This window comes from Papaver somniferum, chromosome 2, assembly GCF_003573695.1.
Source record: "Papaver somniferum cultivar HN1 chromosome 2, ASM357369v1, whole genome shotgun sequence".
Taxonomy (NCBI): Eukaryota; Viridiplantae; Streptophyta; class Magnoliopsida; order Ranunculales; family Papaveraceae; genus Papaver; species Papaver somniferum.
The window spans coordinates 64175495-64200820 of record NC_039359.1 but is presented as its reverse complement, the minus strand read 5'-3'; the positions used below and the strand labels follow the sequence as shown (position 1 = coordinate 64200820).

The 25326-nt window shown below is 34.8% G+C and overlaps 1 protein-coding gene and 1 pseudogene across 1 annotated transcript; both read left to right on the top strand.

The window, feature by feature from the left end:
• Window positions 1–1471: 1471 nt before the first annotated feature.
• LOC113353422 (dehydrodolichyl diphosphate synthase 2-like) lies at window positions 1472–2890 on the top strand. Its single transcript, XM_026597025.1, has 3 exons — window positions 1472–1907; window positions 2006–2073; window positions 2155–2890. The coding sequence occupies exons 1-3, from the start codon at window positions 1581–1583 to the stop codon at window positions 2639–2641; spliced, it is 882 nt and encodes a 293-aa protein (XP_026452810.1). The 5' UTR covers window positions 1472–1580; the 3' UTR covers window positions 2642–2890.
• A 9187-nt stretch (window positions 2891–12077) lies between these two features.
• LOC113351234 lies at window positions 12078–24818 on the top strand (annotated as a pseudogene).
• The last annotated feature ends 508 nt before the right edge of the window (window positions 24819–25326 follow it).

Below are 25326 nucleotides of genomic sequence, written 5' to 3'. Positions count from 1 at the left end.
TTCTAAATCTTGAAAGTTGTTCATTTTTTTCCTGGAATTTTCAGGCATCTTTAAATAATTTTTGTTTTCGTAAATCTTAGAAAAAATTCTTCTTCGTCTAGTGCTCCATAAATTCTAAGAGAAAAACGAGAAAAACGAGAAAAACCATGTTTTTTGATGATTCAATTTCAGGGGTCATGGATATTCCTTATGGAGAGAAGAAAACTGATAGAATGAGAGTCGGCCAGAGGATGCAAAAGTTAAAGGTGAAACTAGTACGTGGCTTCCTTTCTTTTCTTTCTTTTTTAACTTTATCTCCTCCGAAAAAAAATAACTGAAAATAGTTGTCACACTAAAAACTGTAACAAAATTATTGTAACATTTTCGATCTTGTTACGCATATTTGTGTGACATCTGTTGTTACACAAATAAGTGTGGCCTTTCTGTGTTACAAATTCTCATTTTGGTGTAGTGTAAAGAAACAACAGTAACGACGAATAACAAAAAAGTACCTAAACAAACTTGGTTTTGGTCGGCAATTAGTCGTCAAAGTCTATAATTTATATAGTGCCAACTAATAAATAGTAGGCGGGGATGTATTCAAATAAGATGTCGGCTAATAACCAAATGGGACTCGGGAAACACAAGGATTTTCACAATATTAGTAGGCAGGTTAGGAATTTCAAGAACGAACGAATAATAAAACTACATTTAGTTGGTAAGGTTTTAAGGTTGAACATCGTGATGATCCTGTAAATGGCATTTCCAGATATGAAAAGTTGGCATGATATTGAACCCAGAAGACAACGACTACTCCTAAATATGAAAAGCTGGCAAGGTCGTCGAACAGACACCATGCCGGTTACATAACTGCAAATTTAGAAATTCTAATTTTCTGACCTAATTTGACATGTAAACAAAAAATTGAAGTACTGCAGTGAGTTTAAGTAGTCACTTACTTTCTCAATTGCGTCACTTCTTTGGTTTCATGAAGTTTCAGTAATTTCTTCTTTTTTAACTGTTTTTTTCTTTCGTTTGTATTGAACTGATTTTCCAATGCCAAGGTCTTCGGAACTAGGTCTTCTATAACTTTGTTTCACACTCGACTTCAAATTTGACGATTAATCGACGAGTTTTCGATGGAGGTCTGATGGGGGAGGTCGGTATGATAGAGGAGAAGAGGGAAGAGGAGAAGACGAAATAAAAATGAGTTGATAAAAGTGAAATAATTAGGGTAATTTTAAATATAATGAGTAAGAATAATTTTGTAACTTCATCCATTTGAACACCATCTTAGTCCTTAAAAAGAGTCCACCTAAAATCAGGTATACCCTATTACCCCAATCCGGCCAGGTTTTAATGTGCATAAATCTTAGTACTGTATATGTAAGTTGCTTATGACGTGCATGCATGTGATCATTGTTGTGCTGTGTCTGTCTGATATAATATATATAGAAAAGAACGTTAGGACAGCTGCCAAGGAGTTGGTCACTCGAGTTTCATATCCAGATGAGACTATTTAACATGTAATTTAACTTTCAGAAGCTAAGTTAAATAGGCTTCTCAATTCTTCATAATCTCATTATGAATCTGCATACGACATGGAGAAGGTAGTGGGTGTCGAAGAACAAATTGCCAAAGCTATGGAAGAACTTGCTGTTAGATCAACTGATTCAAGAGATACTAAAGTTTGGGATTATCTGGAGGAATTGCCAGCTGGTCTAAGTCGGGAACGTCTACCTAAACATGTGGCAGTGATAATAGACGGCAACCGAAGGTGGGCAAAAAATCAAGGATTGGAACCTGTGTTCGGCTACAGCAAGTCTTCACATGGTTTTGCAAAGCTGGCTGAACTATGTTGCAGATGGGGCATTAAGGTCTTGACGGCATTTGCATTCTCTACCGCGAATTGCTGGTTTCGACCTCAAGTTAGTCATTTCTTTCCCTAGCTCCATATAATTCAACCTCCCGAACACCATCTTGGTTTTTCTACAGCTTGCGTGATGAATATTGTTATGTTTTTCAGATCGAGGTTGACTTTTTAATGTACGCATTCGAAACAGTCCTTTTGAGAGACATGGATGTTTGCATGAGGTACGTATATTAAACGTCAAGGAATTTGTCCGAAGTCATCATGTTTCGTATACCAGTATCACTAACATAACCATATACCAGAAACGATGTTCGAGTATCTATCATTGGCGATACCACAAAGCTGCCAACTGGACTACAAGCAGCGATAACTAAGATAACAGAAGCCTCGAAGAAGAACACGAGGCTTCATGCGATTCTGTCCATTAACTATGGTGGAAGGGAAGACATTTTACAAGCCTACCAAGCTATTTCTCGCAAAGTAAAAGACAATCTCATCAACCCAGAAGACATCGATGGGAATATAATGAATCAAGAACTTCGAACAAAGATTACAGAATTCCCCTACCCTGATCTACTCATCATAACTAGTGGTGAACACAGGATCAGTGACTTCCTAATGTGGCAATTAGCTTATTCTGAACTTCACTTTGAGAATTGTATGTGGCCTGATTTCGGCGAGAAAGAATTTGTGAATGCATTACGCTCGTTGCAACAAAGACGCAGACGATATGGAGGACAAGACGAAGTCGACAATTTGGCAGTGAAAGTTCATAATCAATCTACTTAATTGATCGTTATAGATGAAATTTGTTGTCAACGAAAAAAGTTGCTCTCTCCTCCCTCAGCGTTTGCTCAGATTTGCTCTTCACATTGGTGCAGAAGTTCTCTATTTGTTTATGTTCCAGCTTTCATTTTATATGTTTTAGGCTTAATTAGTGATTTACCGGTGTTTAATGCTCGAGCCTTGATCTTTTGGTTTGTTATTGTATGTGTTTTGTTTCAAGTTTTTCTCAATGCATGGTGATTATCTTCGTTACTGCAACTGTTATAAAAATTTTTTTCCCGTGGGTTGAAAAGTTCCGGCGAGTTCGATTTACCAGTTACAGAAGAGATTTGAGATCAATATTGGACTTTTGGCATCTCTCCTTTTGGAGGAGGAGGGTTTCTTCAGATCTATCAAGAAAGAAAAAAAACAAAAAAAAGTTTCTACCGAGTTGAATCAAGCATCAACTGTCCAAGCTTTTCCCGTGTGTGTGGGCGTACTTGTTCAGTGGCCCGGTCATTTTTTCTGGATTTTGTATGAAAATGAAAACGGCTTAGCGTTTTTTGTTTTTTTTCTTATAAGAAAACCCTTAGATTAAAATTAATAGTCAAAACAAATTTAGTGTTGATAGTTTTGAGCATAGTTGGTCCCTCTATCCTGATCAAGGAGATCAAAAATACAAACCAGAGGATAACCCACATAGTTACATGTAGTTGTTGCATTAGTAGAAGTAGCAACTAATGCAATTGATGCTGGTTTGCAGGTTTACTAATTAAATAGTAAATAAAAAGTTTGAAGAAATAGAAACATTCAAAAGATTAAGAATGTCTTCCCATAGAGCTTTAGCTTATCAATTCATACTACTTGGAAGTCCTGAAATGAACTTAATTAGGTTGTTGTTGTTAGCTTTAAGGTTGATGGTGAGAGCTTTGAAGTTGTAACTCCCATTTCCACGCCTCGATAGCGCTAATACCTGTCCAGTGTTGTTGTTTTCATAAGTTTATTTGACTGGTACCATTTAGTAGCAATGTTGATTTTGGAAATTCATGAATCTAGATAGTTCCATTGCTTCGTTTAAGTTGGTGTCGTTTTTAACTGTGAGTTTTTCCTTTTGCTTTGGTTGACTTGCCAATTCTCCTTCAAGAACAATCCAACTCTTGCATATGTATTTTGGGGGTTCGTATTGATTTCTCTAAACACCTTATCACATCTTGCTAATGAAATGTGCCAAACTGCAGCGGCAAAGAAAGCATTTTAAAGACCAAATTCGTTGTTCCAACCAACTATATTGGTACTTCAACTTAAGATCCATTGCTGCAAATACAAGTTAGGGATGACAAGCACAAAAGAGTTTGCAGAAGAGGCAAACCAGACACTCCTAGCAAATTGACATTCCATAAATATATGCTTCAGAGTTTCATTTGGTTGAGAACAAAAGGAGCATGTGTTTGACATGTAAATATACTTGGAAAGTTTATCAGTTATAGGGACCATAATATGCATGCATTTGAATATAAATAAAATTACTTTAGAGGCAGTTTCCATATTCCAAATTTAATCCGGGGGAATTGGTAATTGTCTCAAAACTTTTGATGCTATGATAGAGAGAGGCATTAGTAAATTTGCTATCTTATTTTAGTTTTCACTTGATAGTGTCATTTATTAATAGGGATTTGACAGATGGTATGGACAGTACTTTGTTCAAATATGAAGTGAAGGACGTTAACATTCCAAGACTGGTTTGCAACGTCAACAAGGTGACTAACTACGAAAATGTTAACATGCAGCTGAGTATTTCTAAACTCTAGAGTGTCAGGGTACCATTAGTCCTCTGTTATGTAAGTCGATTGGTCATTGCCTAGTTTCCAGATGCAGTGGGTTTAATCATTTCAAGCCCCTATCGAAAGCAAGATCAAATCGAAGGTTATTTGGTGCTGATATTTCGGTCAAGAGGATGTCTACATTTAATATAGTTGTATGATCTCAGAATTTAAGATCAGACAGAGTCCGAGTTGTCTGGAAGATTCCAAACAAGGCTTCCTAGTTTTTGTTTCTTTTATATAATCTCAGGGCTAGTAATGTCTAATATACTCTTGATTAGTGTTATTACAAATAATTAAGTGCATTAATTAAAGATTAATGATTACATTGACTTAATTAGTGATTCGATTAATATTTAGAAAATAAAAAAATAAATTGTTTTTTGTTTTTATTTGCAAAGAGAATGAGTAATTTATTTTATTTTTTTGAAAAGCTAAAGAAATATGATGATACATAACTTCAAACTAGTCAGTAAAACCTAGTCCAATCCGTTAAAAAGATGGGTTTTTATTGCAGTTACGGCTAGGAAAACATTACATTCCAGCCGTAACCGACATTTTTTGGCCGGGAAATTAAGAACTCTTACCCGAAAGTACTAGTCATGCAGGGAAATCCTAGCTGAAATCCAAAATCTGTATTTTTCTTTTTTTTCTGACTATCAGAATCACTTATGGCTAGGAAATCCTAAGCGTAAATAACATTCTACGGCTGGGAATTTTAATTTCCCGAATCGTATACCTGCTTTACGGCTTGGAAAATCTAACCGAAACCCAACCTCTGTTTTTTCGTCTATTTTTGTGATAATCATAATCGCTTATAGCTAGGAATCCTAACCGTAAAAAATATTTTACAACTATGAATTTTAATTTTCCCAACCGTAAACCTAATTACCGTTAGGAAATCTTATTTTCTAAGATGTAAAAAATATGATTTACAGTTTAGAAATTAAGAACTCCCAACCGTAAACAGTTTCAATTTTTTTTTAACCCTAACAAAATCAAATCGATTTTTTTTTGCAATCAAAAACAAAAATATATGGTGGTTTTTTTTGGTTTTTTCTTTTATGATCGTCATCTTCATTGCGCTGCGATGCAGAAGAATAAAAGAGGAAATTGCAAATAATAGATTATTATTATTATTATTATTTTTATAATCATCATCTTTATCATGATTTATGAATGAGAAGAGAAGAAGAAGAAGAAGAAGAAGAAGAAGAAGGAGAAAATTGATTTTTCTTTTCTTTTTGTTGAAACGAATAGTTAGATTTTAATTTACTTAAGCATAAGGATATTTGAATTTTTAAATAAATAAGGTCCCCCAATATTAACTTTTTGGATAATGAAAATGTTTGATACCCCGGTAATAAGATTCTTAAATTGCCCTCATGTTCTTTTATTTGTGAGACTTGAGGATAAGATTGTTAAATAAGAGGTATTTTTGAATTTTTGCTCCCTAAACGAGTTAGTATTGTAGCTTTCTCCCGAATTGTTTATCCTAGTAAATTATCCTCCATATCCTAAATTTTGTGCGATATAAGCTTGTGTATTAATTTTGTATTTTGTTACAATTTTTCTAATTATTTTTCTCACTGTTTTACACGTTTAATACATTTATTTATGCCCAAAATAATCCTGCTACACAAATTAACAGTTGCTAGGTAAAACAAAAGAGGATTTTTTGAGTCCTAAATAAAAACCCTTTTATCAAATCAAATTACTCTTTTTCTTTCTTCTTCTTCTTATTAAAAAGCACTCTTCAAAACCTAAACCTACCTTTGTCTCTTCTCTATTGATTCTTCAAACAACTCAAGTTGATTCGATTCTCCAAAAAAACACAAGTTGATTCGATTCTCCAAACAACTAAAGTTGATTTTTAAGATGAGAACAAGATCAAGAGTGACAAGATCAGGCCGATTGAACCTCAATTCTGAAACAGGCCAAGTTATTGATATCTGTGATGGAGATTTGGTGAATTAATCTGTTCAATTACCAACAAATCCTCCATGAATGGATCATACTAGGTAAGAATTGAAAAACCCACCAGTTATCTTAGTGTTAGATTGGAAAAAGAGGTTAGATTGATGAATTTAGGGTCCTGAAAAATGGTTTTTGCTGAGAAGATCACGACTAGGATTTCATATTGTCGTAGCCGTAATCCATTGATCACGTTTGGACATTAAGAACTTCCATCCATAATGTACTCCTTAGGATGGGAAAATTTGAGATCCTAATAATGAGTTTCTCTATATGGATGGGACTTTCCTAACCGTAAATAGTCATGCATCTGCATAAATTATTTGAGTGATGAATGTTTCAGCTGGGAATTTTCCCACTGTAACACCTTTTTCAGTTTCGTATATGTTTTTCAAATTAGGTACAACCATCAATTGAAGAATTTGAATTTGATATGAAAATAGGTCAGAAGAGCTAATTGGATGGTCATGGACCTGGCCCGTAACATTGAAGAGGTTTTATATTTGGATTGAGATCAACAAAAATAATTCTTCTCGGTTTTCCGGAGTTACATAATCCTACGAATGATTATCTCTGTACTCATGACGATGATGATTGGATGAGTGGCTTCAAGTCGCCTGAGAGTTCTTCATCATCTTCTAAGTATGTTCTCAATAATGTTGGTCATAGTGGACGAGTATATTATACATGTTTAAGTATTTTAATCTTTTATTGAAAAGACGAGGGTACCCAAATACGCCACAATCTTTTAATATCAACCTGTAAGTCTGATACCAAGTGTGGTCGTCTATGGAAAATAGTCGAGACAATACGACAACTTGATATTCACTTGACAATAGTTACAGTAATAAAATCGATTGACTACAGGATTAATGTTAAGTGATTAGGATTAACACAAAATAGTATTATTTACTTAATTATAATAACAATTATAATGCGGAAGTAAAGTAAGTAATACACACAAGATTTTGTTAACGAGCAAGCCGCAAATGAAGAAAAACCCCGGGACGTAATCCAGTTTTGAATACTCTTAGAATTAAGACGCTATACAAAGAACAAAATCCAACTTTGTATATTTGAGACCATGTAAACTATCGTTCTCAGTATCCCTGCATAGATTTTCTTATTAGTTTTCGTATCTTGTGAATTTGTGCACACATCTTGATCGGCTGGGATCCAACTAGATCTTTTTTTATCTTTGATAAATTTGTGATTATCCAGTTGATAAGATCGGCATCACTTTATAGTTACTCTTCGAGTTCTATATTGTCTAATTACAAATACAAAAAATTGATTATTTTGATAATTAAATTTGGATTGATCTAACCAGACAAAGGAGTTAAACAGAAGATCCTTTGTCAATAACTCAAACATATCTTCTACCAAAGATTGATTAGAGTGGTTACCAAACAGTATCTTGAGCATCAAGGAATATCATTGAACAATTAATAATAAGAGTTATGCACATGTTCAAATAATATCGACATCTAGAATTTTCTTATCTTAGAAAACCCTAATTCAAAAATCACACAAAACATAAAGAAATATGTGAATATTGGAAACTCAGTTTTGCTCTTGGGACTGGTTATACCATGACTCACAATATAGGTTGTGATAGGTTATACCATGCTTCCCAGTGTAGGTTGTGAGCGGTTACACCTTGCCTCCAAAAGTAGGTTGTGATCGGTTACACCATGCTTCCAATGTAGGTTGTGATCGTTTACACCTTATTTCCAAAAGCTAGTTAGGATCGGTTACACCTTGATTCTCAACATAGGTTAAGATAGATTCTACCTTGTCATCTTGTGTCAGTCATCCAAATATTAGTCAATGAAGAAACGGACCAACACACTTATAATTTCCCTTTCGATTATGAAATAAGTTCATAGATCTACTTCCTTAAACCAATGTAATAATATATAGTTTCTTAGTATGAAATGACACATGTATCCCACACATAATCATGTAATCAAATACATGGATTATGTTGATGTCGTATTTACGAAGTTCAAAAGATAAGCGTTGTACTTTATAATTCAATATAATTCCTTGATACTTTGATCATAATGCAATGACCAAGTATAATCACTAGAGTGTCATAAATATAACTTCGCATGTTATGTTTTCAATATAAAGAGACTTGAAAGATACGTTAGGAATAGAAAAAAAGATCAAGTCAGTATTACTAACCTCAAGTGGAGGATGATGTCTTCGTTGCGGTCATTACTTCTTCACATTTTTCAGGTATTTAGAGTAATACTTGTAAGCCTCAACATTCATAGACTTTCTAGTCTAACCTAAACGAAGTTGACTCTCGTAATTAATCAAGTGACTCTTGATGCGTTTTGATACTAAAATATGACAACCAAACTTGACATACCAACACTTGTTGGGTTCAACTGAGCCATGCTCTAACATTACTTATGCAAAAATTTGTTTGATTTAATGTTTGTTTGACTATGGATTTGGGTGGATCTCCTTTATTTTAAGTAATGGGATATTAATTTACCTTAAACGAATGGATTTAGTATTTAAGTTTATATGATTATTGATTAATCACGGAAGGAAAATCAGAGGATGACAATTCAGGGTAAATTATAGCTAGGTTTAACAACTTAGTCGTAAACAAGAACAAGATGGGAATGGCGAATATAACTACTGCTAACGTTTGGGTTTAGTGGTCGTAATTCCGCCATAAATATGAACTCATGATAAACTTTGTAACCCCAGACGAATATATAAATCAAATATTACAACTAGGTTTATGGAGAATCACAGCCGTAAATCCGTCGAGATATCATTTTGTGGGACACTTTCTTATTTACGGCCAGGTCATGAGGGCATAAAACCTATATGTAAGTTTAAAGAAGATATCCAATATTTTTGGTTTTTCTAAAAAAAATAGGAAATTCAATAAGACCAAAATAGATTGTTCATTAATGATGAGTGATTCAAAATACATAGGATCACTTATATAATCAACACCCTTCAAAATACATTCAAATGCTTAAATTTTCACTTAGACACTTATTCATATAGGTTGAAATCAGAGGTGCTCTCTTCCATGATACTGTAGAAATCCTCATGCCTAAACTTTTTGTTATGGGATGGTTTCATATCTATCTAGCGCAGTCACCCACTGAAAAATAAATCAATTATTAGTTATTATGTTTCTTAATCCTATTTTCGATGAATGACTTATTGATTGACATACTTACTTTTATCACACTTCTTTTGGTGGGATGAGCTTGCTTTACCGCTTTTATTTCCTGTTTCAGAGCTTCCAATCGTTGAAATAGCTTCTCGAATCTTTTCTTAATGAGTTTGAACGTCTTTTCATTACGATTTCCGTCTATCCCCTCAAAAATCATAAATATATGGTTCCACCAAGAATCGGAATTTTGATTCATGTAAATATCTTGATTATCCATACTTTCTTGATTTTGTTGTATCTAAATTAAAGCAAAGCTTATGATTTTCTTATTTAAATTAAGGTGAGACCAAAGGTTATGATTTTGCAGCTTTCTAAAGCTCCTTCTTTTAAAAATAAAAAATAAAAAAATAGAAGATTGAATTGCTTAGACTTGAGAGATTACATAGTTTGCCTCCTCCTGCATTTTGGCAGAGATATCGGTTCTAACATCCATACACTACCGAATTTATCTACTCTAGCAAGTTAAGATAAAACATCCGCTATCTTATTTTTCTTTTTAGGCACATAATAACATTGCCAAGAGATGAACAATCTGAATGTAGATTTTATTTCTAAAATTAAATTACGAATTCTCCAATCTATGTTAATGCTATCATTCTTCACTGGGTCCACCTCCATCTTTTAAAAGCTCCTTCTTTCCAACATTTAAAAGTGTGAAAATTATGTAAGTGCTTTATATAAAAAGTATTTTAAGATTATTTTACCAAACACCAATGTAAAAAATTATTACCATGTATACATTTCGAAAATGCTTTTTGAAGGATAAAAGAACATTACCAAACCCAACCAAAAATTATAATTTTTGTGCTTGTTTTGTTTATCTAATAATTTAAAAGAAAACTCAAGTTAACCACTAATTATGTAACTCGTTCCAAAAATTGACTTCATCCGCCTTGACAACGGGTGATATTCTAGCCATACCCTGCGAAAAGTTCTGGATCCTGTCCCTGATGCATGTTGCACCATGCTTACCCGCTTTGCTGTGTTGTGTCGTATGTTATGTTCTTGATTCTTACCCCACCACGCGTTATGCTGTGCCAAGTCAAATTTTAGCATGTCGTGTCATAAACGTGCTCATACGACAGTTTACACCTCTCGCTCTAGATGTAAATACTCTGACCTTATATGAGCGTCTCGCGCTACTGCTATTAATATACCCAACGAAATCCTTTTGTGCAAGCAAGTCTTGGAAGAGTTACGTCCATAATTTAAAATGCTATCAGGGGGCTACATCCAAGTCCAATATGACTACACAGACTCCACAAGAGGCGGCCTGTTTAAAATAATCCCACAGTACTGCAACTCTGCAAGGTGCCAACTGCCAAGGCATTTTTCTAGCGTCTCAATCGAAGATTTTCGTAATTAAAAAACTATTTCAACATGTTGATGAAGATCTTTGAGTATTTTGATGAACATATATGCTGCCAAGACTTTATGTCAACATGGGTGGCATATACTCAACATTCAAGCTGTCTCCAAAGGTGTTGATGGTGAAAGGAAGGAACTAAGTGGATTTCCATGAATTATGTCAAATTATATATAGAAGGTAGAACCGACTTTAACTACAATCTTAATTACAAAAAGTGTTCTGAACTACCATCCAAAAGTAAAACATAAATGGGAGGAAATATGATTACTGATCTAGATTTCCATGTAGGGATTGAGTTGAGAGAGACGTCCATGTCTCTTGACGACGATCTTGAAGTAGGGGTGTAAATTCGGGCAGGCCGGGCCGCCCGACCCAAAAACTAAGACAAGCCGGGCAGGCCAGGCTTAATATTTGTGAGCCCGTAAACAAATTCAGGCCGGACAAGCCGGGCACAAGTAGATAATTTGCTACCCAAAGACCGCCCAAAGCCCGCTTTTTATACGGGCAGGTCAGATCGGGCTGGACAGGCCACTATTTTGAATTTTTTTTTTTAAGTTTAAATTTTCAAATGAACGGTATTAAATACAATATCCTTTCCTTTCCAACATCGCATATCGTAAGTGATAATATTATTTTATATTTAAATTACACTGACAAATTTTTAATTTTAGCATATAATAAATAATTAATTAGAGTACAATAAACTTTCTAATAAGAAAATATATTACCATTAATGTTTTGAAAAGGTTAATTATAAGTAAAAACAATTATATATTTTATTTTTCTTGACACAAAATTGACAATTATAAAATGGTAACTTTTAAGTCTTTTTAAGAGGATATTAAATGATTAATGGCACATAGAAGGCTTTCAGGCCGGGCACCAGGCCGGGTATCATGCCGGGCATCATAATTAATCGCAAAGCCCGAGACCGCCCAATAAATTAATCCAGGCCAGGCCGGGTGGTCCATGACAGGCCATAACAGGCTTTGAACTACTTCGGATACAGGCGGGCTCGGACGGATACAGGCAGAGTATTTTCGGGTTTATTATTTACACCCCTATCTTGAAGAAGCTAGTATGATGACAAAGAAGACGTCTGTAGCTCCATTTGTTCTCGCGTTCAATAATCTAACCTACGGTATTAACACTAGTAAGGAAATTACATTTCGTGGTTTGCTTTCCGGAAAAGATACGGAAGTAACAAGTACGCGTTCCAGGAGAAAAATATTGCTAAACGATATCTCAGGCGAAGCTAGAGAAGGTGAGATTTTAGCTATCCTTGGTCCAAGTGGTTCGGGAAAGTCAACCTTGATTGATGCACTTGCGGATAGGATATCTAAGGAAAGCTTGGGAGGATCGGTAACAATGAAGCGGAATTTCCTGTTTAGTCCAGAAAATCCGATCCGGGTTAATCTGTAGTCCAGCGGGATAAAACATTTGCTGGCTGGTCTAACAAAGTTTCAAAAAACGTAAAATTACAAAGCTACCCATGAGAAGAGTCCGTGTAAAACTTTAATCATCTTCTACAGTCCAGCGGCAGAAATCAGTTTTATCTTCTTTTGTATTCACTCAAATCTGAAGATCTATAGTACGATTTTGAGTTCCAGTTTCTTTATTTTTCCTGATTTCAATTTCATCTTCTTTATTTTAGTAAAAACTTAAAATCTAGGGCACGATTTTGAGTTTTTTCTGAAAATCTAGGTCACAAAACCCAAATAATTCATCATCAAAGCAGAAGAAAATCAATGGGAAAACCCTAGATTCGGTGAAATCAAACAAGATTTTCCTATATTTTTGATGGGTTTTGGATCTGATTTTGTTATTCGTTTTCTTGTTACTCCTTCACCAACAACAAAAAGGAAGAGAAACATTGTTACTCCTCCACCATCAACAACAAATACAGAGAAAACATTGTTACTCCTTCATCAACAAAATGGAAGAAAGCATTTTTACCAAAAGAAGGTACAAATCTAAAATTCACTTCTAATTTCGCTTCTAAAAGGAAAAATACATATCAAGATGTAATGTTCGATAGTTAGATTAGTGTTATGTGCATGATCTAATAGTACATATTACATATTTGTAATACTTATTAATATGTAATGTTGAATAATTGGATTATTGTTGCGTGTACGATGCAGTACATATAAATATATATTTTTGTATTATGTAAACCCTCTTTACGCTCTCTATAAGCATCAATACATATCAATATGTTGTTGTACTGTGTTACTTTGTACATATGAATATGTGTTGTTGTATTATGTGAAACCCTCTTTATGCTCTCTATAAGCATTAATACATATAAATATGTAATGTTGTATTGTGTTACTTTGTACATATGAATATGTATTGTTTTCCTTGTTGTTGTGTGTATGCATCTATACATATCAATACGTTCTATTGTACTATGTAAAACTCTTTTTTAGTTCTCCGTAAGCATCAGTGCATATCAATATGCTTTGTTGTACTAAAATCTCTTTTATGCTCCCCACAAGCATCATTATATATCAATATGTACTTTATCCAAAAGTGATTCGTTGATGTAGTACATATAATTATATATCGCATAGACCCTTAACCCTAGTTTATGCTTGAATATGATACTACAATACATATTGACATGTACTAGGTTATTAATTGATATACCATATTAATATGTACTGTAATAGATACGGATATGTACTGTGTAAAAGCATTAGTTACTGATATGTATCATGTGAAACCAGTGAACCTTATTTCTTTTGTACTGCAGAACTAGCCTTATTTATTTTCTCCTTATCTTGACTAGTACTGTAGAAAACTTGCACTTGTATTAGGTCATATCAACATGTGCTACCTTACAAGAGGAAAATAACATGTAAAACCAACATGTTTCTGATAAGAAATATTGATGTGTAATGCTTGAAAAACGGGGTAGTTTTTGACAATGTCAACTGTCGCCAGTACATATTCGATTATACTGGTAAAAACTGCAGTACATATCTGGTTGTACTGTGATAAACTTGGTGGTTTTTGACAGTGGCAACTGCCAGTACATATTTTCTTATATCGTGAAAAACTAGGTGATTTTATTTCCCTTTCAATAAATATTTGTTGCAAAAATTGGTTTTAACATTAAGCTTTTATGGAAAAACTTATTAGTTGCAGCGATGTGCACATGTTGCGGTGTATAAATATCTAGAATTTATCAGGTCAGCAGAAGCTTGAGATTATGAATGTGTTGCATAGAAAACGGGTGCTAAAAAGACTGTAAAGTTCGGAATTGAAGGCGTTGATCGTCACTTATTGTATTACAGCAAGGCATAACTCCGCTTGTTTCAACTTCTGCTTTTGTTTCAGTGTACAAAGTTTACTTAATGCAAGTTCCCCTCCTGAGTACATTGTTTTATATACTGTGGTTTCTCCGGATACATCATTTATATACTGTAGTTTTTCCATAGAATATCATTTGTATACTGTGAGTTCAACTCATATTTCCCAGTAAAATCTTTTTATTTTGATAAACAAAGTATATACAATAATCTTCCAAAGTACATGACTCATAAATCCTACTACAAAGGCAGGGATAGGAAAAGGTTAACAAAAAAATATTGGAAACCTTGAATACAGGCAGTACATCATCTACTGTAAAACCTGATGCACAAACTCAATTTTTTTGTAATGTATAGTGGCATTGAAAAGTAAAGTGGCGTTAAAAAGTATGAAGCCTTAAATAGTGGCATTACATATCTTGTTGTAATGTAAAACCTGGCGGCAAAGAAAATTCTGCCAAAAAAACATAGCTCAACAACTCATCAAGTTGATGAGATATTTCCTCCAATCTCTCTCTCATCCTTGATGTCTACAACCTCAATGACTTGTAGCTGCATCTCCAGCGGCCATAACTGTTGTTGTTGTTTGTTTTTTGAATTTAAGCTTCTTCTCAAACATCACCATAGCTTTTTATATTTCATACATCCCCTTCCGCAAAACTGTCATCTGTCAAAGACGTAATAAAAACTATCAAGAGTCAATGACTTAACCATTAAGGACTAGAGAACGCTAAAAATACAGAACACCCAAAGAATCTAGCACACTCCTGCAAACAACATCAAGATTAGAATAAAAACACATTAAGAAATAGACATAAATGAATTACACTAGTACAAACCTTCACATAGGCCACGTTTTTTGGTTTACAGCCTAGCCACGTTTTGGGTTATTTGCGTGGCTACTGGTCATCAACATAACTATAGACACGTTTTGTGTTACCTTGTAGCCATAGTGCACCATTTCGTCATGGGTTTAATCATAAACCCATCAACTGTATCCATAGGGAATTATTTGGCCATAGTTTTCAGTCTAATCCCATCACATGTAGCCGTAGATGAGAATACGACCACATTTAAGAATTATATATGTGTCAAATGTATAGGATGGCAATAGACACAATTATCGACCCGTGACGAAAATATATTTATTTAGCCACTTTTTATTTATGTGTCCATAGTACATTTTTTTTTAAATTTACATGTTAGACACTGACACATTTTTAAAAAAACATGACAAAGGATTAACATATCGTTCCTTTGACATATGACTTAGGTTGCAACTCCGGTTTTAACCCCAAACGCAACAAATCCAATATGGCTTTTAATCCATCTTTTTTATTCCCATTGTGCAGCAACGTTCCAACAAGACTTTGGCCCACATTCTTTTCAACGTGCATGAAGTCAATACAATGTTGGAATCATTATAACGCCAATATCTAAGTAGTCGATGTCATATATTGTACCTGCTCCAGTAAGTGGTTTCCCTACCTTCCTCTTCCTCAACTGAACAGTCGACTTCCTTTGATATTTTTCTGATGCGCTTCATCTTTCCACCTTTTCCAGGTGTAGACTGCACGTCTTCCAATTGAGTATTCTTCCCCTTATTTCCCCATGGATTCTTTTCCAGGGTTTGTTTGAGGTTTTGGAGAATATTCCATGATATCTTACCTATGAATGGTTAGATCCATCATTCTAACGAAGTTTCCGAGTTATAGTAATCAACTCCCGGCCAGGTTTCGAGCTCGGAGCCACTTTCTCGAAGTCGACAGAAAAGGGTTTGTTCGAGGTTTCAGATAATATTTCATGAAATCTTACCTATGAATGGTTAGATTCATCGTTCTAACGAAGTTTTCGTGTTATAGTAGTCAACTTCCAGCCAGGTTTCAAGATCGGAGCCACTTTCTTTCTTGAAGTTGCCTGAAAATGGTTTGTTTAAGGTTTCAGAGAATATTCCGATAGAATCGATACTGATCTTCTTGGTTTATAATTTGTATGCCGTTATACCACATTTGAAGTTCTAACCGACACTAAGCTTAAAATTTATCGATTTTGATTATGTATCTTGTTAAGTTCGAAGTCTGACCCCTCCAGGAGTTTATTGGTTCATTGTTTGTATGCCATTATAGCACATTTGAAGTTTGAATCGACACTGAGCTTCATAGTTATCGATTTCAATGATGTATCCTTCTAAGTTTGAAGTCGGAACCCGCTCGGAGCTTCTTCGTTCATAGTTTGTATGTCGCTATACCACATTTAAAGTTTGAATCAGCACTGATCTTCACATGTATCGATTTCGACGATGTATCCTGCTAAGTTTGAAGTCCGAACCCTCCCAGAGCTTCTTGGTTCATAGTTTGTATGTTGTCATACCACATTTGAAGTTGGAATCAACACCTAAGCTTCATATTTATCGATTTCGATGATGTATCATGCTAAGTTTGACGTCAGAACCCTCCCGGAGCTTCGTGGTTCATAGTTTTTATGCTTTTTGAGTCTACCAGTGTGAACTAAAGCAACTTATGACCTGCATGACTAGTCGAAATTACTTCATAACCTATGCGACTAGTCGAAATTCAAAACGGAAGCACAAAGAGAAAGCACAAAAACACAAAGAGAAAGCATAGAGAAAACACATTTTTCTTGATCCGTATGATAGTTTTAAATCAAATCTTTACCGTCCAAGTATTTCCACAATCCGTATGACCATACCTAATCACAATCTTTACCGTCCAAAGACTTTTATATAAATATTTTTTCTCTTTCTCACTTCACTTCCCTTTCTTCGTCTTCTCATTTGATCTAGTAATCTTCCGCCTTCATCCGGCAAAAAAAAACTAACCTAACCACCACCATTGAGTACCTTCTCAATCTCACTCTCTCAGTGAAAACTTATTGATGTCGCAGATCAATAGAACTCTCTGTACAAAAACTTTAAATGATGTTTTTGAATCTCAAAGCATCTGTTGATTTTGTAGATATAGGGTTTCAGATTTCTTATTTTCCCCATCAAATCTCTTCAGGTCAATCTTCATCACCACGAACCGGAGAAATAAAGATGAACCTAGCCCTCAAAAGTTCATCTGAAACCTAAACACCACCACCACATCATCTCAACCTTCATCCCCTCGAGAAACCACAAGCTTCTTCTTCTTCTCCCTTCATATTCTTCTTCTTCACAGTTAGAAGTTGTGATTCACCAGCAACGAGGTAAAATTGATGGTTTATTTTATCATTTTTTCCATCTCTTTACTTGTAGTTTTAATTTAAATGGTTTGATTCTGATTTGATTTTGCTATTTTTTTGGGATTTAGGGGTTTTCTGATGATGATGATGGTGTTGTTTTTGTGATGATGATGATGATGATGATTGTAAGAGTTATTATAAGTTCAATTTGTTTATCTTAAATGTTTTTTTACTTATTTTTGATCAATATATTTTAGGGTTTTTAATATTGTGATGTATGTGTCTTGCAGATAGAAGTTCTAACATGAAAAAGTGAAATTCGAGAAGATCCATTTCAGATTGATTGAATATAAGATGGGTTCAACTCATCCGTGTGGGATTGAAGATAAAATGGGTTTGATTGTTCCGGTGAAGGTGACAGATGTGATGTGTGGAAAATCTGAAGAACTAGGGTTTGAATTAAAAGATTATGATGATCCTAGTGGTGTTTTAGTCTGCAATGGTGTATGCTCTAAAACTTGTATGGACTGAATCATAGTAGCTGTAGATGATGGCTGAGCAGATACAAGCAGTTCAAGTTGGTGTTAGTGGTACTGCAATGTCTTCGTCTGTTTCTTCTGTGTTTGTGAAGTGCACTGCTACTGGAAACCTTTATTTGATGAGGTTGTAGTTAAAGAATATCATTTTACATGTCTCAGTGAATGTGTTTGTTTAAATTCTCTTCTATGCAAGAGAAAGAATGCTTAGCTTTATGTGGTAATCAAGTATGGTAGATCGATATTCTCTTGGTGAAATCTAACATTTAAATAGTCTAGCTTTAGCTTTTGTTTAAAAAAGTCACGAATTAGCTTTTGTTTAGAAATGTACCCCTGCTTTTGTTTAAATAGTCTTGCTTGCATTTTCCATTAGTAAACTATGGTAAGATTCTTTCGTTATGTAACTATTCTTTTTTAGCAATTAGCAGGGGTACATATTTCCTTCATTCTCAGGGTATATAGGCTTGGTTATTGTTTTAGTCCACCACATAATAATCTACTAAAGTTTTCCTAGTGTATCGAGTCACTAGATTAAGATTTTACTTGTTCGCTTGTCTCTTCTTGTATCTCTGCTCTATTTAGTTTAAGTTGAGTTATAATTGAATTCCAAAAGAAAGTGCTAATGCAGGTGAAAGTGAGTCGCAGGAATATGATACAGATTTGGATGGGCAGCAAGAATCCGATGAAACTGGAACAGATTCAATCCCACCTTCAACTCAAGAGAAAATGGATCCAGATGATTAAGAGTGGTATACATGTAAAATTACCAAATTTTCTTTCCACCAGGTTTTGTTTTCCTGAGATGGAAATCAAAAGTTATTTAGGCTGCAACAACCTCTTCGTCGGATGAAATTAGTTGCTGGATTGTGACTGCCGTCTCAAAGTTTTGATTTGAGGGTGAGATACATTTCTTTCTCTTGTAGATATACAAGCAGCTCTATAAATAAGGTATGTGTCTCCTCTCAGTTGATGGATGAGTTCGTTCGTACCATAGAACGATTCCCTCGCTTGCAAGAACTTTGTTAAGCTATAGAAGCTTCACTGCAGGTATTGTTAATCTTTCGTTGCATTGTTTCTTCCTTTTGTGTTTCATAGATATGGATACAAAGTGTGCGAATGTCAATGATCTAAGTCCTTGGGAGGCTAAGTTGGGCTGATTAATTAGGAGGCTTCTTATGTAACCTTGTTATTTTGTTTTATGATGTAGATTCTTGGTTCTCCTACTCTGAGAGAGCCTCTAGCAAGGAAGTGGTCGCAAACCTTCCAACAATCATTGTGACAGAGGAAACCTTAACGAGGTTGGGCCTTGGTATAGAATGTGTTGTTTGCAGCGAGAACTTGGTTATAAATGACAAATGCAAAATAGGAATCGCCTTGCAAGCACTTGTGTCACCCTCTCTGTTTGATGCCATGGATGGTAATTAGTCCTCTTTGATCACATTATAAACTTTAATTGATCCTCTTGTAAATTTTTTACTTAGGTGGTTTACCAGAATCTAAAATTTACTTTTATGTAATGGCAACAGGAAAAACATAACACATGCCCAGTTTGCAGACATGAACTTCCTACAGATAATCAAGCGTATGAGATGGAAAGAGAGTGAGAAAGAGGCTGAAAAAGCGTAAAGGGATGCCGCAAATTATGTATGTTGAGACTCAATTAACTTTAGATAATAAACAAACTTGGGTCTTTGTATACAGTTTACCGAATTTTTAAAAGCAATTATAATAGATGTAGCAGAACCAATAATGGTGTTACTATCAGAGTTTACTCTTGTTTATATAAAATCTTAAGATTCGATAATTGTTGAGATCTTAGACTGGTTCAAGTGTTTGAATGCTGTCACATATTGAGACGTTTATCATATTGTGAATAAAATTATTTTGGTTCAATTCTAATTTTAGTCTTGATTAATTTTTATGGATGGTTATTTAGGTGAGTTTTGCTACAAATAATAAAAGAGGGGGCCAATAGGTCCCTGAAGATAAATTGAGCGATAAAAATTGCAATTTTTTCGAGTGACGAAAAGCTAATATTTGCCACGTTGAATACGTTTTGTGTCATTTTATAAAGGTTATCGCCATGGTTTGTGGTATCCTATGTGTACAAAAGGTGAACAATATCTACATTCAAAACACTTGATGTGTCTTTCGAAAAAATTTAGCCACGGTGCTACAAATTTTTAGTAGCCATAACTTATTAATTGGGCATGTAAAATGTTTATCATGTGTCCAAAAATATGGATGGCTATGGTATCATAGATTAAACGTGACTATAAATCATGTATTAGCCATGTTAAATTATTTTTCGTGTGTCCAAATGATATAGATGGCCATGGTTGAGAAAAATTAGTGTGACTGCAACTCATGAATTGGCCATGATAAAATGAATTTCGCATGTCCAATTGATGACAAAGGCCACGTGTATAATAAAATTCACGTGACTTTAAGGTAAACTTTAGCCACATATAATTAAATTGTGTGTCTATAAAGATCCTATGGCCATGGTGATAGTGAAAATGCTTAACTACAAAAAAAATATTGAGTACCATATAGACACGGTTTTAGAGTTATGGCCATGGTAAATCATATTTTATAGCCACTCAAAGTTTATGTAGCCATAGGGATACCTTTTTGTCTCGGCACCTGATGCCACATTTTTGGAGTGAAAAAATCCATGACCAAAGCCTATGGACACGGTGATTAAGTGTGGCCAATGTAAAGATTTGTACTAGTGTTAGTACATTTTGATATGTACTGAGTAAAAACCTAGTACATATTGATATGTATTAAGTGAAAACCTAGTACATATTGAGATGTTCTAGACTGTTTGCGGCAATTGGAAGTTGCTGACTCTTAGGATTATTTTTAACTATAATACTTACAACCTTGGCAGCCTTTGCTCGGATGCCTGCACTCGAATTCTTCAGGTGTTCAAAAAGGGGGACTAAACCACCAATTGTATGCAAATCTGTGACACACATACAAACTAATTACATTATATAATTAAAAAAAATCCCAAATTAACAAGGTATCAACTTACCATTTTCCATGTCAATGAATTCAACATGCTCTTGCAATTCATCCAACATAGCTGCCAATTATTAAAACAGACACAAAAAGTAACAAATTAAAATCCAAGCCGACTCAAAAAATTGCAAATTAAAATCCAAAGTGATATACATCTCATCATGTAAACAAATGTTTGCTTATTAATCTAGCAAATAAACATCAAGATTCGAAAAAAAATGCATTAAGAATTCACATAGACAGACACAAATGAATTAGTACATGTTAATATGTAATCTCCCCACAATGTTCCTGGTCCTTCACCACATTGTAAACAACTTCTGGCACAATTTCTCAGTCAAACACCGGTTCCAGGGGAACACTGCAAGGGGCATATAAATTTCCTATCCATATTTATACTATATTCCCTTAATATTACTGCATCAAAGTACATAGTTCATCTTCGTTTAGATGTTTTACATTCTCACACAGAATCCAGAATTATGTCAAATGAAAAAAAGAGCACGAAATAATTGAATGCTGAGAAGGTACCAGCAGCAACACTGTTTTTCTTTTCCCGAGTTTGCAAATTCAGGGAAACAACAATCACATATCCCTGTTACCTGCTCAGCATATGTATAATCACAACAACCATTGAATGATAAATGAAGTAAAAAGAATTGCAAACTCTAGCACAAGTCTACATGTTAGAGCTAGTACATATAAATATGTACTGAGTGAAAACCTAGGACATATTAATATGTACCGAGTTAGATCATTTCTCTGCATCGTCAAATGTAAATGTTACCCATGGCCTCCAAATAGGAAAAGTGAATCCAACCTCAATACCATTTTTCATCAGATTGGTGAATTATAAATTTACTATGGAGTGTTTTATATAAGATAAATCATGAAAGAAAAATGTGTTGAATTCCTATTCATATTTATATACGCGCCATATTACTGCCTCAAAGTACATAGTGCAACTTCATTTAGATGTTTTACTTTCTCACACAGAATCCAGAATTACGTCAAATAAAAAAAAACACCACATAATAATAGATCGCTTCGAAGGTACCTGCAGCAACAATGCTTTTCCTTTCCCGAGGTTGCAAAGTTAGGACAATGTATGTATCCATGTTACTTTCTCGACAAACAATTAAATCTTATAACCACAACAACTATTGAATGATAAATGAAGTACAAAAAATTGCAATACAAATCTACATGTTAGAGCTAGTGAAAACCTAGGACATATTAATATGTACTGAATCAAAGCCTAGTACATAACGATATATCTTACTTAACCATTGGTCTCAACTCGCATAATTAGCAAAAAATCACTTCACACACACAGTAGGTTCAACATACAAATAAAGAAAAAAAATAATTCAATAACATCATATAGTATATACCTTGAGAAACTTCTGCATTTTACACATGCATGGTGTAACAACTTGATTTCACACGTATTGACACTAAAAATGTTACTTACATCTAAGAATACAAAAACAACATAAACATCTATAAAACTTAAAGATCTTAAACCAAAATCAGTTCAACCCCATTTATAACGAACTAAATTCCGAATATTCAATCAAATCAACAATTAATAATAGTACCTGAACAATTTTACCCAATTCTAAATCCCTTACTAATCCATGGCTAATTAGTTGTCTACGGACTCATATTCTTCACATTTCATATGTTTGTTACTATCAGATTATAAAAATGATGAAAAACCTAGTTCTCGCGTCATGAAAAGAAAAATCAGGAAAATCAATCAATAAGAAATCGACGAGGAGCCGCCAATTAAACCCTAAAAATATAAAATTAAAGATGAGGAAAACAAACATTAACAATTATCATCGTCACTGATTTTGGTTTGCAGAGAATTAGATTTCCTTGGCTTTTCTCCATCAATCGCCATGGCAAAGCTCTTCCTCGGAGAAGAAACTGAAAGAAGGAACTAGATCCAGAATGTTATCATCGTACGAGGACACTTTAGACATTTAGAAAAAAACGCTTCATAACTCTCACACGTGTTTGGACTGGGAGTTAATTCTTTTGGTCCAAAAACATAAAATCGGACTACCGCTTAAAAGATATCTAATGATGGACTACACATTAAGCAGGTTCTAGTAAACAGGATTAACCAGTAATTCCTTAAACAATGAAGGGCGAAACTCTAGAGTCCGGAGTTCTAAAAAAGATATCCGCTTATGTCATGCAAGACGATCTGTTATACCCTATGTTAACAGTTGAAGAGACACTCATGTTTTCTGCTGAGTTTAGATTGCCTCGTTCGCTCTCAAAAGCCAAGAAGATGGAAAGAGTTCAAACTGTCATCGATGAGCTAGGATTGCGTGATGCAGCAAAGACCATTATAGGAGATGAAGGTCATAGAGGCATCTCTGGTGGTGAGCGTTGTCGCATTTCAATTGGAGTGGATATAATTCATGATCCAATTCTATTGTTTCTCGACGAATTACCAACATCAGGGCTCGATTCATCATGTGCTTTCATGGTGGTTAAAGTCCTGCAACGAATTGCTCGGAGTGGGAGAATAGTCATTATGGCAGTTCACCAACCTAGTTTCAGAGTTGTTTGCCTGCTCGACCGGTTGATCTTCCTCTCCCTGGGAGAAACCGTCTACTATGGCTCGCCGGATAATCTCACCTTTTTTGTCAGATTACGGTCACTGCGTCCCAGAGAATGCAGATAGAACCGAATTCATAATTGATTTATACCGTGATCTTGAGGGTGTACCTGGTGGGACAACAAGTATGGTCGAATTCAACAAAGCATGGAACAAAAAGCTGAATCACCCTTCCAATTCAGAGTATTCTACCGGGTTGGATCAAAGCTTAAAGGAGGCCATATCAAGGGGCAAACTCATTTATGGTGGCATTGGTCTGACATCGTTTGCAAATCCATTTTGGGTTGAAATTGTTGTCCTCGTAAAACGATGGTTAACAAACTCGAGCAGGACACCCGAGGTACTTATGTTTCTAATAGGTATTGCGGCAGTTCTAGCTTCTATTTTCGGGAGTGTGTTTTGGCTCCTTGATAAAACAGAATTAGGGGTTCAAGAGCGAATAGCATTCTTCGCTTTTATGGCGACAACCATCTTCTTCGGTTGCACAGATACACTCGCAGTTTGCCTCCTAAACAAGTACATATTTATGAGAGAAACAGCCTATAATGCATACCGCCGTTCATCTTACGTCATATATTGCTCAATTATAGATATACCCGTAATACTTGTAGTATCTACTATTCTAGCATCGATAACGTTCTGGTCAGTAGGTTTAGATGGAGGATATTCTGGTTTCCTATTCTATTACTTTGTGGTAGTCGTATCATTTATGGCAGGCCATTCAGTAGTTACTTTGGTTTCAGGACTGGTCTCTAATATTGTCCTAGGTTATTATGTTGTGGTTATGCCTCTAATTGGTTTATTCCTTTTATTCAGTGGTTTCTTTATCCATAGAGGTAGAATTCCATCATACTGGATCTGGTACCATTATATTTCTGTTGTGAAATACCCGTACCAAGCTATGTTATTGAACGAATTCGACAGGCCAGATTTGTGTCTTGTTGAAGGTGTTGCTCCAAGTAATTCTTGCTTAATGACTGGATTGGATATAGTAAGAAAGCATGATGCAACCGATTTAAGCAAGTGGAGTTGCTTGTGGATCACTTTGCTTATGTGTGTTTTCTATAGAATTCTGTTTTACTTGTCTTTATTGTTTGGCAGCAGGAACAAGAGGAAGTAGTTCTGTGCAAGCTAATTTTAAACGTTTCTTGTTAAATAAAGTGAGAGTAATTCATTTGTGATGTGATATTTTTCTAAATCCTCCATAACGTTTTTATTTTTATTTGTTTTTGCAAAGTTTTTATTAAAAACCAACTTCAAAGATTTTAGGATAAGGCAAAGGCCGGAAAGCATATGCTTGTTGTCTTTTGAGTCTTTGACTAGCATATGCAAAATGAATTACGCCACTTGTACAACAAACAAAGCCCAAAAAACCAGGCCCAGAATCATCAGCAAAATCTATAGCAAGGTTGACCAGGGACTTCAATCCTAATTCCTACGTATCAGGTCTTGAGCTGAATTCCATTTTCTGACCCTTGAAGGTGAGCACCTTTCTTCACAAAAAAAATCAGCTGAAAAGTTTACCTAACGGTAAAAATGATTGAAGCTGACAACCTGCAATTTACTCGCAATCTGTTTCCATCGTATCCAAAGAACCCAAGGTAACTCATTATGCATACAAGCACTGA